At 36.3% G+C, this 15,860-nt stretch overlaps 1 protein-coding gene across 2 annotated transcripts in view; it reads right to left on the reverse strand.

The window, feature by feature from the left end:
* Positions 1-15,860, reverse strand: part of LRCH2 (leucine rich repeats and calponin homology domain containing 2) — a 156,680-nt gene that overhangs the window by 36,488 nt on the left and 104,332 nt on the right. For both annotated transcript variants that reach the window (XM_036271296.1, XM_036271295.1), the window contains exon 12: positions 3,724-3,783. In XM_036271296.1, coding sequence (XP_036127189.1) covers positions 3,724-3,783 — 60 coding nt within the window. The remainder of the gene's footprint in view (positions 1-3,723; positions 3,784-15,860) is intronic.

Raw genomic sequence — 15,860 nt, forward strand, 5'->3', positions numbered from 1 at the left:
AACAGAATAGAGAACCCAGAAATGGACCCAAGGCAATACGCTCAATTAATATTTGACAAAGGTGGCAAGAGCATACAGTGGAGTAAAACCAGCCTCTTTAATAAATGGTGCTGAGAAAATTGGACAGCTACATGCAAAAAAATGAAACTAGACCATCAACCTACACCATACACAAGAATAAACTCAAACTGGAAAAAAGACTTAAATGTGACTCATGAACCCATAAAAATCTGAGAAGAAAATGTAAGCAACAAAATTTCAAATATCATAAGCAGCAGAATTTTCAGATACATCACCTAAGGCAACAGAAACCAAGGAGAAAATGAACACATGGGACTACATCCAACTCAAAAGCTTCTGCACAGCAAAAGAAACAACCACCAAAATGGAAAGGCAACCCACTGTATGGGAGAGCAAAATTGCCAATGATACATCAGATAAGGGGTTAATTTCCAATATATATGGAGTGCTCATACAGCTCAACAAAAGGGAGACAAAAAACCCAATTAAAAAATGGGCAGAGGAACTGAATAGACACCTGTCTAAACAGGACATACAAATGGCTAAGAGACATATAAAAAAATGCTCAACATCACTAATCATCAGAGAGATGCAAATTAAAACAACAATGAGGTATCACCTCACACCTGTCAGAATGGTCGCCATCAGCAATTCATCAAACAACAAGTGTTGGTGAGAGAACTCTAGTACACTGCTGGTGGGACTACAGACTGGTGCTGCCATTATGGAAAACAATATGGTGTTACCTCAAAAAATTAAAAATTGAGCTGCCATTTGACCCAGTGATACCACTTCTAGAACTATACCCTAAGAAGCCTGAAATACCAATCAGAAAGAATATATGTACCCCCATGTTTGTAGCAGCACTATTCACAATAGCTAAGATCTGGAAATAGCCCAAATGTCCATCAGTAGACAAATGGATATAAAAGCCATGGTACATATACACAATGGAGTACTATGCAGTTATAAGAAAGAATGATCTTATTATCCTTTGAGATGGCATGGAGGGACCTGGAAAGTATTATCCTAAGCAAAAAGAGCCAAGAAGAGAAAGACAAATGTCACATGAGCTCATGTATTTGTGGAATATAATGAACATTACAGTCTGAGGAACAGGGTGGTTCCAGACACGTGGAAGAAGGGTACAGACTGATAATCCCCAGAAGACGGGGTTGAAAGGAGAGATAAACAACAGAACTTATATGCACGTATGCATGAACAATGGACATGGACAACAAAGCTGGGGACAGGGCAGGGAGGGAGGGGGAGGGGGATCAGTGGAGGAAAAAGGATAAACATCTGTAACAAAAATGAATATATAAATTAATTTTAAAAATTAAAGAAAAACAATGGACTATTTAAAACAAAAATAATAACAGTGTACCACAGCATTTATAAAATATAAAGAAGTAAACTGTATGGCAACAATATCACAAAGGCCAAGAGGGAAGAAATAGAAATATACTTAAGGTTCTTATACTGTATACAAAATGGCATAATGATACTTGAAAATAGATTGCACTAACTTAAATATTATACTTTAAAACCTAAAACAACTACTAGCATAACATAACAAAGCTATAGCTAATAAGTCCAGAAAGGAGATATATAGGAATTTTAAAATGTAATTCAAAGGTTGGTAAAAAAGGGGAGGAGGGAGATAGCTACAAAGGATAAAACTAAAAAGAAACACATAAGACAGTAAATTTAAACTCATTAATATCAATAATTAAACATAAATAATCCTAACACTGCAATTAGAAGTCAGATTGTCAGATTCTATAAAAAAGGAAGAAGCCTACTTTTCTGTTATTAATACAGGCACTCTAGATTTCTTTTGATTAGTGTTAATATGTTAATTCTTTCTCCATCCTTTTATTTTTTATTTATTTATTTATTTTTTTATCCTCACCCGAGGACATTTTTCCATTTTTTGCACAGATAGAGTGGGAGGGAGAGAGAGAAAGAGAGAGAAACATCGACGTGAAAGAGGCACATCGAGTGTGCTGCCACCCGCACGACCAACCAGGGCCGGGGACAAACTGCAACCGAGGTACATGCCCTTAGCGGGAAACGAACCCGGGTCTCTCTGGACCGCAGGCCGACGCTCCAACCACTGAGCCAAATTGGCCAGGGCTCCATCCTTTTATTTTTAACGTATTTGTGTCTTCTAGGAGAAAGTGGGTTTCTTTCAGTTAGTATATGGCAACATCTTCCTTTTTTAAAGAGTTAATCTTCTTATAAAATGGGGAGGACAATAGTAACAATGTCATAGAGTTATTATGAAGGTTAAATCAGATAATACTTTTAAAGCACTCAGAAGAGTTTTATGTAAATAACAAGCATTCAACAAATGTTAATTCTCTCTGTGTATACATCTATACTCACCCCCAGCCTAGAACCTTTACACCCCATAGTAATGACTCAGGAATTGAGTCTAATGCAAATTTTTAAACCACCAAAAAGAATAAACAGAAACTTTGAAGGTGTTTTAGTTCTCTGAAATTAATATACGTGGACTTAGAACATGTATTCATATAGAAGAACTTAGTCAAACACAACTGAAAACAAATAAAAACAATAAGCAATAACATAGACAATAAACGAAATCAATGATGAAGAAAGACAGCATTCCTAGCAGTAAGGGTAATACAATAAATGTTTGCTGAATTAATAAATGAATAAATGATTCTATCATCAAGACAAAATGCTTGTATGAGTGCAAAAAGAGATCAAATCAGCATTTTTCTAGTTGTTTGTATCAAAAGTAAATTTAACTCATGCTGTAACACACTTAATTTCTTTTTATTAATTTGTTTTTGTTACAGATGTTTCTCATTTTTCCCCCATTGACACCCTCTTCCCCTTCCACCCGCCCCATCCCCAGCTTTGTTGTCTATGTTCATTGGTCATGCATACATGCATGTAAGTTCTGTGGTTTATCTCTTCCCCCATAAACACCCCCTCCTCTGAGGCTTGTCACTCTGTACCTCACCTCTATGTCTCTGGGTTAATTTTGTTCAGCAGTTTGTTTAGTTCATTATATTCCACAAATAAGTGAGATCATGTGATATTTGTCCTTCTCTGCTTGGCTTGTTTCACTTAGGATAATACTTTCCAGGTCCCTCCATGTCGTCTCAATGGATAAGAGATCTTTCTTACAGCTGCACAGTACTCCATTGTGTATATGTACCACAGCTTTCTTATCCATTCGTCTACTGATGGACATTTGGGCTGTTTCCAGATCTTAGCTATTGTAAATAGTGCTGTTACAAACATTGGGGTACATATATTCTTTCTGATTTCAGGCTTCTTAGGGTATATTTCTAGAAGTGTTATCACTGGGTCAAATGGCAGTTCAATTTTTAACTTTTTGAGGTAACACCATAGTGTTTCCCATAGTGGCTGCACCAGTCTGCGTTCCCTCCAGCAATGTACCAGAGTCCCCTTTTCTCCACACCTTCGCCAACACTTGTTGTTTGCTGATTTGTTGATGGCGGCCATTATGACAGGTGTGAGGTGATACCTCATAGTTGTTTTAATTTGCATCTCTCTGATGACTAGTGATTTTTAAAAATTATCTAGTTATATTAAATCAATATCATTTATTCAATTAAAACCCACATATAGGAACATCACTGTCAGAGGATCAAGTCTCAATATAAAATATTAAATAGAAGGACTAAAATAATTTTATACCTCTTTTTACAATCCACATTTTCTTTTGGCTTGTTTCTTGTAACAGATATTGAATGAATCCTAAAAGTAAAATGAACACATTAATTCCAAAACATATTAAAGAGAATAGTGTATACGCATGATATAAAAGTTCTCCATAATAAACAGCATCTGGTTCATGAAAATGTTTTCTAGAAAACAATAATTAAATATAATTTATATGAGATGCTCATAAGCACACTTGGCTGTTATTATGAAGGAATGAAGCTCACCAACTCTTCCATGTATCTTTTTTTATAAACCCATTTTCAAGGCTTGCATATCTTCTAGCTATGCTACTAGTGCCTGTGCACCTTTGGCTAAAACAGACAATGAAGAGATGTAGATTGTTTAGGTACCAATATGACCGATTTCATTTTCCCAGCACAGCAAAAGATAGGGTTATGTTGATGTAATATAATCACTTTGCCAAAAGTAAAAAAAATAATAATAATAATAATAATTCTAAACACAAAACTAATACTAAAGTTCAGTTGTTTGAGAAAAAAAAAACACAAGTTTATCAAATTTTGATAACCAAATATAACAGTATTCAAAGAAAATCAAAACAGAAAAAATGATAAACCATTGTAAGAGAGAACTATTTGTCCACAATTTTATATAATTCTAAGTAATTTCAAAGTCAAAAGTAATGATTATCTTTCTTTAACATAAATAACATATTTAAGAGTTTGAAAATTTTATTTACTATAGATATAAATGTAACTTAATTTTCTATTTCAAAGTTTAGTTTTATAAGGAGTAAAATCTACATTTCATTCAAAATATAATCTTCAGATGTCAACTATAAAAACACTATAGATGATAAAAGAACTTCAAATTAAAGCTACATATTGACTACTAAAATATATAATGAAATAAATATAAATTGTAATTACAGAAAGATGGTTAACATAAAGACACCAATTTCCATCACCCCAGTTTCCTTACTGGCTTGGATCTATTGGAGCTTCACTAGGAAGAGTCACAGTGAGGTACAAAGGACATGCATCATAAGTAAAGAGTGTAGCTTTGCACCAAACAATTTAGAGATAAAATTACACCTTTATTCTTCTTTGTATGAGTATACACTAAAACTGCTTAATTCCCAAATGTAGAAGAATGGAGGTAATGTAATACCTAAGACTATTAGGAAAAAAATATCTTTAAAGAGTGACTTTAAAATGGATATGTAGAAGTATGCATGTTCTATGTGGGATGGAAATTATTCCAGAGGGTGGGTCAAACTACAATGCCCATCACAACAGTAAATTCTGAATTCTCTCCCACACCACACTCACTAGCATTGTGATTATTGATGTGTATGAGTCATATTGGAGCAGAAAGGAGAAAAAAGTTGAAATCCATTTACCTACAAAACATATTTTATGTACTTGAGAATTCTCCTGTGTAAAATGTTGCTGTGTATAATGATATTTAATATTTTCCTCTGTGATACTCTAAGTAAAAATAAACATTTGTTTTATCTATTCCAGATTAATGCAATTCCCTAATCCAGTTACTGATACTGTATTTTAAATAAAAGACTATACAATTCAGTTGCATTAACCTGTCCCTTTAATAGGCTTCCACAAACTTTGATACCTTGAGGCACATCCTCTGGTTCTCTGGAAGAGTTTTTCACTGAATGATGCTCTATAACATAAAGGCCTCCATCTTCATTCACATTTCACATACATCAACCAAACCAAAAGATGGAAGAAGAAAGATGTTTTGGGAGAGGACAAGGAAGTCATTAATAAAGCAAACAGAAAAGAAAGAATAGATAGATTTCAAGGATTGAGAGAACTACTTAATTAGTTATAATGAACTAGAGGTTAATATGATGTGCCTCAAACTGAAATGCTCATATGATCAGAAAAAAAAAATCACATGAAACAGGTAATGTACATGATTTCTATAATTCTAAATCAATATAATAAATGTCACAAAATCTAATTTTGCTTTCCATGATTGTTAAATATATCTCAATATAACTTTTCGTAATTACTTTTTATTTATTCATATTACATAGTACTCCGAAGCACATCTTTCCACCTAAAAACATATAAATAATTATTAAAAAGACATAATAGAAATTACTACAGAATAGATTAAGTTAGCAGGAATGAAAAAGCAATGGGAACCTGGCAACTCAAGACATTCATTGCAAAAGTCCATATATATTGTAATCCTTTCCTTAGGATGATAATCAAATTTTAAGAAGCCAGCTAAACATCCACTTATAAATCCAGATAATAAGAAAATCAGTGTAAGAAAAAGAGCAATAGCCACATCTCTAATACTAACATGCAAAGTATGGTTGGTGAATATGTGAAGAATTGGCTAAATAATTTACAGAACAACATTAAGATAATTTTTTAAGATAATATTTTTTTTTATTTCCCAAATTATAGTAAAGGTAAAATTATGATTTGTAGAATAGCTATTTTAATATAGACAACATCACTGATTCAGGGGAACAAACTTCAATACACTCAAATACAAGTAGAAATACTCCAATATTTTGACAAGAAGGATAAAGATTAGCTTTTAAAAATTCAACAATAAACTGTCAATACAAAGTAGCTTAATCTATGCTTTTCAGTTAGACAAAGAGGAGATGTCTTCTAAATAACTAGGCATCAGATTTTAAACATTTGTGAGTTATCCACTTGATAGTTTATTTGCTGATCTCTTTTCCTAACCTTTTTGATTATTAATTTAGTGCAATATCCTTTTGCTATTTACCTAGAATAGTTTCACTCAAGTACTAGTATAAACTTTCTGAAAGATTCAAATATATTCATAAAAATAGTATAAACTAAACAAGTGGCAAAGCTGCTTTAAGAAAATAATCACTGAACTAACATATGCAGTTTTTTACTTGCCTCTAAGTTGGAGGACATGCATGGCTTCTTTTAGCTGAGAGTTAACACTGCATTTACCTTTCACTAGTAAATAGCTAAATAACAGTAAATTAGTATACAAAGTATGAATCCTAGATGGTACCTTGTGATATGCAAGGATATAATCTTACTCTAGACAAATTCCTTTAAATCAAGACCAACAGCAAACAAACAAAAATATTTCAAGGACTATGTGAAAACCTAAAAATAAATGTTACTACAGCTGGCTACAATGTTAAATAGCAAGTCAGATTCTTTATTAATACAGTTGGAATCTAAAACACAACACAATGTGAAAGAGAAAATCTACAAATTTTCAAAATCAACAAATCCTCTAAGGAATACATCCTCTCACAAGATAACTTTTGATTTTTTGTACTGACACAAATTCAAGTACAGCAACAGTAAAAATAAAAATGTATAATTATATATATCTAAGAAAGGTGACAAATAGCAATGTATTTTAGATGAGAAGAAATCACTGAATGGTGAAAATACTAAATTTGGGCTGGCGGTGGGCAGGACCAGAGGAAGGGTGAGTGTGTGAGAGAGTGAGCTAGTATGTGAGAATGTGAGTGGACGTGAAGATGGACAACAAAACTCGTGCAGTGCAGAGACGCGAAACAGAAGGTTCGTGTGCTGTGGACAGGAGCAGCCGGCTAACACGGTAAGCGGCTCTTCAGGATGCTTCGCCCTGTGCCACAGGGATGTCCCACCATTTTGGAAGACCATGGGTCTTCCCTGGGAGGAGGAAGTGGGAGCAGCTAAGGCACAGCAACCTGAGCCCACCAGCATACCTGGCATCATTCGACCAGTGGACAATCTGTATCAACACACACCAGTGCACAGTAGTGGAGCTCCCAAGGTGCCCGTCACAGAAGCCACAAAGAGCCCAGAGACCAGCACCATATCCCATAGTAGCACCCCAATCAGACTTGAGATATAACCCCAGCAACAGAGGCTTGGGAGCAGACATACATCCCCAAGCAAAAAAGCACAGACCAGCAGCTGAGACCCACCCCAAAAAAACTACAGAAAAAGCTGAGCAGTAGTTGAGCCCCATGGGGCAGCAGCACTCGCCAGCCCCCAGTGGCAGAACCTGGGGCTCCACAGAGGCCTGTGCTGTCCATCAGCACACAAGAGCACTGGGAAGCCAGAGTCCCAAAAGGGACTGATGAGATCCAGCTGTCCATGGGTCCTGCGGGGCTCTGGGACACCAGAGAAGTCTGTGCAACCTAGCAGCCCACAAAAGCTGTGGGAAGCAGGAGACCAAGACAGAACGGTGCAATCCAGCTATTCTCCCATGGGACCTGCAGTATGCGGGGGCACCAGGGAGGCATATGCGACCCAGCAGGGACTGTGCCATCCAGTCACCTGCAGAACCTGCGGGGTGCTGAAGAACCAGAGAGGCTTGTGTGACCCAGCAGCCCATAATATAGGCATAGAGCCTGGTCCCCAATGGGTCTGTGTGATCCAGTTACCCATGGGACCTGCAGGGTGCGGGGGCACCAGAGAGGCCTGTGCGATCCAGCTGCGCACAAGATAGGTGTACAGGATGTGAAAACGGAGGTGGTATGAATGGAAGCTACACAGAAGATCTCCCAGGACCAAACGGGAATTACAACTAAAATAAAGACAAACCCTCGGGGGAAAAGCAACAGAAAAGCAGCAGGACCATATAACCAGGGACACGGGTAGGATCTGCGGAGGCACGAGAGGGTGGCAGGCTGGGAGCCCAGGAACAGCAGCAGTCTTAGTTATAAGCATCGCCCTTGGGGAATAAAGACCCACTCCATAGTGCAGAGAACCTAAACAGAGCCCTAAAATAGCCACAGCCACTCATCTGGGGGCTACAGCAGAGGTAGGGCAGACTGGGCTGTAACTCTGTGCGGACAACCAGGATTTGAAGAGCACTCAGAGTTTTTGCTGAGTTGCAGCCACAAAGAACGGTGGCCAGTGTGCTCCATCCCAGAGCTGTGGGAAAAAGCAGCAGCCCACACTCGGAGATTCAGCCTTTCCCAGGTGAGGCAAAGAAATACAAACTCAGGCTCATTAACAACCAGCATTTATCCCACCCTCTGAAAATCCTCTTATGCAGAACACCAGGGCTACATTCCAAGGCACTGAGAAACTGAGACCACAAGGCTCCAGGAAAATGCTAGAAGACAACTGAACCTTTACTGGGCTTGAAAATCTAACCAGGAGAGTAAGACTTGACAGTGGTGTTTAATGTGGGTTCTCCCTTGCTCATCCAAAGCCAGAAGAGGGAGCCACAAACAGCAGAACACCAACACCCACAGGGAAAATTTGGCAGGCTCCAAATCCCACTGAGATAGCCAAAATGGTGAAACAAAGAAACAAACCACAAATGAAAGAACAAGAGAATTTTATCAAAGATGACATCAGTGAAATGCAGTTAAGCACGTTATCAGAGGTACAGTTCAGAGCCATGATAGTGAGAAAGCTCGGAAGCATGAGTAAGGACATCAGCACCATAAGTAAAGATACAGAAACATTGAAAACCAACCAAGTGGAAATAAAGAATGACATAGCAGAAATTAAAAACACACTGGAAGGAGTAACCAGCAGAGTATAGGAAGCTGAGGACTAGATCAGTGATTTACAAGACAGGGGAGAGAAAAAATCAACCAATCAGAAAACCAAAAGCAAAAACAATTAAAAAAAAAAAAACAGGAAGACAGCTTAAGAGACCTGTGAGACAACTGGAAAAGTAATAACATTCGCATCATAGGAGTCCCTAAAGAGGAAGAAAATGGGCAAGGATTAGAGAATATATTTGAAGAAATAGTGACAGAAAACTTTCCTAAACTGGTGAAGGAAGAAGGCATTCACGTTCAAGAAGCACAGAGAGCCCCAAGTAAGAAGAACGCACACAGGCCAACACCAACACACATAGTAATTAAAGTGCCAGAAATTAAATAAAAAGAGAGAATCCAAAAGGCAGCAGGAGATAAGCAACAGATTACCTACAAAGGAAACCCCATAAGGCTCTCAGCTGACTTCTAAACAGAAACACTTACAGGCCAGAAGGGAGTAGCATGAAGTAATCAAAGTCATAAAAAACTAGGCTCTGAACCCAAGACTATTCTATACAGCAAAGCTATCATTCAAAATAGAAGGTCAAATAAAGAGCTTCTCAGACAAAAAAAAAAAAAAAAAAAAAAAAAAAGGCTAAGGGCAAATATTAACACCAAACCAGCACTGCAAGATATGCTAAAAGGACACCTGTAATTAGTAGAACAAATAGAAAAAAAATAGAACCACTCTAAACAAAAATGGCAATAAATAAGTACATATCAATCATCAACTTAAATGTGAATGGTTGGAATGCTCTGATAAAAAGACACAGTCGCTGACTGGATAAGAAAGCATGACTTACATATATGTTGTTTACAAGAGACCCACCTCACAAAAAAGAATGCACAAAGGCAGAAAGTAAAGGGATGAAAAAAATTCTTACATGCAACAGAAAGGAACAAAAAGTTGGGGTAGCAATACTCATATCTGATAAAATAGATTTGAAAATGAATGCCATACCTAGAGACAAAGAAGGCCACTACATAATATTGAAAGGATATATCCAAAAGGAAGATATAACCTTGGTAAACATATATGCCCCCAAATAGGAGCACCAAATATATTAAAAATCTTCTGGAGGACTTCAAAGGAGAAATCAACAGCAATACAATCATAGCAGGGGACTTCAACACCCCGCTGACATCAATGGATAGATCATCTAATCAAAAAATTAACAATGAAACACAGACTCTAAATGAAGTGCTATATTAAATGAATTTAATAGATATCTACAGGGAATTACACACCAAAACTGCAGAATTCACATTCCTCTCAAGTGCACATGGGATATTCTGAAAGATAGACCACATGTTAGGGCACAAACTAAATCTCTATAAGTTCAAGAAGATTGGACAGCTACATGCAAAAAAATGAAACTAGACCATCAACTTACACCATACATAAAAATAAACTCAAAATAAATAAAAGATTTAAATGTGACCTGTGAATCTGTAAAAATTCTAGAAGAAAATATAGGCAACAAAATTTTGGACATCATACACAGCAGAATTTTCACTGATACATCACCTAAGGCAACAGAAACAAAGGAAAAAATGAACACATGGGACTACATCAAACTAAAAAGCTTCTGCACAGCAAAAGAAACAACCATCAAAATAGAAAGGCAACCCACTGTATGGGAGAGCATAACTACCAATGACACATCAGATAAGGGGTTAATTTCCAAAATATATACAGTACTCATACAACTCAACAAAAGAAAGACAAAGAACCCAGTTAAAAAATAGGCAGAGGAGCTGAACAGACACCTCTCCAAACAGGACATACAAATGGTCAAGAGACATATGAAGAAATGCTCAACATCACTAATCACCAGAGAGATTCAAATTAAAACAACAATGAGGTATCACCTCACACCTGTCAGAATGGCCACCATCAACAAATCATCAAAAAACAAGTGTTGGCGAGGGTTTGGAGATGGGGACTCTAGTACACTGCTGGTGAGAATGCAGACTGGTGCAGCCACTATGGAAAACAGTATGGTGTTAATTCAAAAACTTAAAAATTGAGCTGCTATTTATCCCACTCCTAGGAATATACCCTACGAATCCTTAAACACCAATCAGAAAGAATATATGTATCCCCATGTTCATAGCAGCACTATTTACAATAGCTAAGATCTGGAAACAGCCCAAATGTCCATCATTAGACTACTGAATAAAAAAGCAGTTGTACATATACACAATGGAGTACTATGCAGCTGTAAGAAAGAAAGATCTCTTATCCTTTGAGACAACATGGAGGGACCTGGAGAGTATTATCCTAAGGGAAACAAGCCAAGCAGAGAAAGACACATATCACATTATCTCACTTATTTGTGGAATATAATGAACATAACTGTCTGAGGAACGGGATACTCCCAGAGACGTGGAAGTGGCGTACAAACTGACAATCCCTAGGGGTGGTGGGGGAGATAAACCACAGAACTTATATGCATGTATGCATGAACATTGGACATGGACAACAAAGCTGGGGATAGGGCAGGGATGGTGGAGGAGGGGGTAATCAGTGGGGGGGGGGAATGAGAAACATCTGTAACAAAAATAAATTAATTAAATTAAAAAAAACAAAATATCAACAAGGAAACAGCAGCCTTAGAAACACACTAGACCAGATATATTTAATTGATATCTTCAGAACATTTCACCCCAAAGCAGCAGAATGTATTTATTTTTCAAATAAACATTTTCTAGGATAAACCAGATGCTAAAATAAAAAACAAGTCTATAAATTTAAGAAGAATGAAATCATATCAAGCATTTTTCTCTGACTACAATCTGATGAAACTAGAGATCAATTACAGGGAAAAAAAAGTGAAAAACACACAAACACATGGAGGCTACATAACTTGTTACTGGACATTCAAAAGATTAACAATGAGATCAAGAAAGAAATCCAAAGGTACCTTGAGACAAAGGAAAATAAACAAACAATGAAAGCAGTCCTAAGAGGGATATTCATAGCATCATAGGCTTATCTAAAGAAACAAGACAAATTTTAAATAAACAATCCAACCTTACACCTCAAAAAATTAAAAGAACAAACATATCCCAAATTGAGTAGACAGAAGGAAATAATAGAGATTGGACTGGAAGAAAATTACGTGGAGACAAAAACAAAACAAAAGCAAACCAAAAAAACAGAAGATCAATAAAACCATGAGCTGGTTCTTTGAAAAGATAAACAAGACTGACAGATGGACAAACTTTGACGCAAGCTCATAAAAAAAAATGAGACACCGAACAAGAAGTGACAACTGACACCACAGAAATAGAAAAGATTGTGAGAAAATATTGTAAACAATTATATGCCAATAAATGGACCAATCTGAGAAAAATGGATAAATTCCTAGAATCATACAAACTTCCAAAACTGAACAGGAAGAATCAGAAATTGAAGCAGTAATCAAAACACTCCCAGCAAACTGCTCGGCCAGTGTGGCTCAGTGGTTGAAAATCGACCCATGTGTCAAGAGGTCACCCATTCGATTCCTGGACAGTACACATGCCCAGGTTGTAGGCCAAGTTCCCAGTGGCATGCAGGAGGTGGCCAATGAATGTTCTATCTCATCAATCTTTCTATTTCTCTCTCCTTCTCCCTTCCTCTCTCTCTGAGATCAATAAAGAAAAAAATAAAAACACTCTCAGCAAACAGATACCCTCGAACAGATGGCTTTACAGACAAATTTTACCAAACATTCAATTACTGACACCCATTCTCCTCAAACTATTTCAAAAAATTCAAGAAAAAGGAAGACTTCCAAACTCATTTCATGAGGCCAACATAATTATAATTACAAAACCAGATAAAGACACTACAAAGAAAGAAAACTACAGGACAATATCCCTGATGGACACAGATGCAAAAATCATCAACAAAATATTAGCAAACCACATCCAGCAGTACATTAAAAATATCATATACAACGATCAAGGTGGATTTATTCCTGGGATACAAGGCTGGTACAAGATCTGCAAATCAATTAATGTGATACGTCACATAAACAAAATGAAGGATAACAATCATAAGATAATATCAATAAATGCAGAAAAAAATATTTGATAAAATTCAGCACCCATTTATGATAAAAACTCTCAGGTCCTGGCCCAGTGGCTCAGTTGGTAGGAGCATCATCTTGTATACCAAAAGTATGCTGGTTCTGTTCTTGGTCAGGGCACATACCTAGGTTGACGGTTCAATCTCCAGTCGAGATGCACACAAGAGGGAACCAATTGATGTTTCCCTCTCATATCTCTCTCTCTCTCTCTTTCTCTCTCTCTCTTTCTATCTGTCTATCTCCTCATTCCTCCCTCCTTCCCTTCCTGTCTCTCTAAAAATCAACAAAAACATATCCTTGGGTGAAGATATTTTTTAAACTCTCAGCAAAGTGAGAATAGAGGGAACATATCTCAATATAATAAGAGCCACATATGGTAAACATTATACACAGCTAGCATTATACACAACCAAGAAAAGCTAAAAGTGTCTCCCTTAATATCAAGAACAAGATAGGGATGTTCACTTTCACCACCTTCATTCAACATTCTAATAGATGTGCTAGCTACAGCAATCAGACAAGAAATGAAAGACATCAAAACTGGAAAGGAAGGTGTAAAACTGTCATTATTTGTCATGATCAGATGACATGATAGTGAATACAGAGAAACCTAAAGAGTCCACAAAAGACTACTAGAACTAATAGATAAATTCAGTAAAGTAGTAGGATACAAAATAAATATTCAGAAGTCAGTTGCATTTTTATGTGCTAATAATGAACCACCAGAAAGGAGAAATAAGAAAACAATCTCATTTAAATTGCCTCAAAAAATAGAATACTTAGAAATAAATTTAACCAAGGAGGTAAAGACCTATAATGGAAAAATTATAAGATACTGAATAAGGTGCAAATAAATGGAAGTATATACCATGCTCATATATAGCAAGAATTAAGATCATTAAAATGTTCATACTACCCAAAAACAATCTACAGATTCAATGCAATTCTTATCAAAATCCTAATGGCATATTTCATAGAACTAGAATAACCCCAAAATTTACATGGAATCACAAAATACACAAAATAGACACAACAATCTTGACATAAAACAAAGTTGGAGGTATCACACAACCTGATATCAAACTACACTGTAAGGCTACAGTAATCAAAGCACCATGGTATTGTCATGACAACAGACACATAGATCCATGGAATGGAAAAAAGAGCCCAGAATTAAACTCATGCCAATACGGTCAATTAACAATCTACAAATGAAGCAAGGAGATACAATGGGGTAGAGACAGACAATTCAATAAACAGTATTAGGAAAATTGGACAGATACATCCAAAAAAATGAAACTAGACCACCTTCTTAGACGATATATAAGAATAAAGTCAAATGGATTAAAAACTTAAATGTAAGACTCAAAATCATAAAATTCCTAGGAGAAAACATAGGTAGAAAAATAAAGGACATTTCTCTTAGCAGTAATTTGTTTCTGCCTTGGGCAAGGGAAATAAAAGGAAACAATAAACAAATGGGACTACATCAAAATAAGCTTTTGCACAGCAAAGGAAAGCATCAACAAAATGAAATGACAACCTACTGAAAGAGATAACATCTTTGCCAATGATACATCTGATAAGGGGTTAATATTCAAAATTTATAATGAACTCTGAAAAGTCAATACTGAAAGAACAAAGAGTACAATTAAAAAATGAACAGAGAACCTGAACAGACACTTTTCCAGAGGTCATAGAGATGGTCAACAAACCTATGAATAACTGTTCAACAACACTACTCTTCAGAGAAATATTAATTAAAACCACAATGATATATCAACTCACATCTATCAGAACAGCTATCATCAATAAATTTACAAACAAGTCTTGGCAAGGATGTTGACAAAAAGGTACTCTCACGCACTTTTGGTGGAAATACAAATTGGTGCAACCACTATGGAAAACAGTACAGAGGTTTCTCAAATAATTAAAAATGGAATTGCCACATGACCCACAGTTTCCAATTATGGGTATTTTGACACCTGAAAAACTAACTCGAAAGAATTATTTGCCCCCTATGTTCACTGCAGCATTATTTACAATAGTTAATATATGGAAGCAACTCCAATGTCCATCAATAGAAAAGTAGATTAAGAAAAAGTGGTAAATAAATACCATGAAATATTAATCGGCCATAAAAAATAACAAAATAGTATTTGCAACAGTATGGATGGAAATAGAGTGTTTATGCTAAGTGAACTAAGCACAGAAAGGTAAATACCATCTGATTTTATTCATATGTGGAATCGATACAACAATATAAAGGAATAAACAAAACCAAAATAGACTCATAAATACAGAGAACAGACTGATAGTTGCCAGAGGGGAGGAAGGTTGGGAGACTGGGTGGAAAAGTTGAAAAGATTAAGTACAGATCTGTAGTTACAAAACAGCCATGGGGATTTAAAATATACCATAGGCTGCATGCAGCTCTACAGCTTCTTCATTCTGCCAATGCAGGCATGGGCTTTTATCCCAGAATATGCCATGACCATGCAGAATGCAACCTCCCTGAGAGCAGCGGCCTTGTA

The sequence above is a fragment of the Molossus molossus genome, unplaced genomic scaffold (genome assembly GCF_014108415.1).
Source record: "Molossus molossus isolate mMolMol1 unplaced genomic scaffold, mMolMol1.p scaffold_m16_p_2, whole genome shotgun sequence".
NCBI classification, from domain to species: domain Eukaryota; kingdom Metazoa; phylum Chordata; class Mammalia; order Chiroptera; family Molossidae; genus Molossus; species Molossus molossus.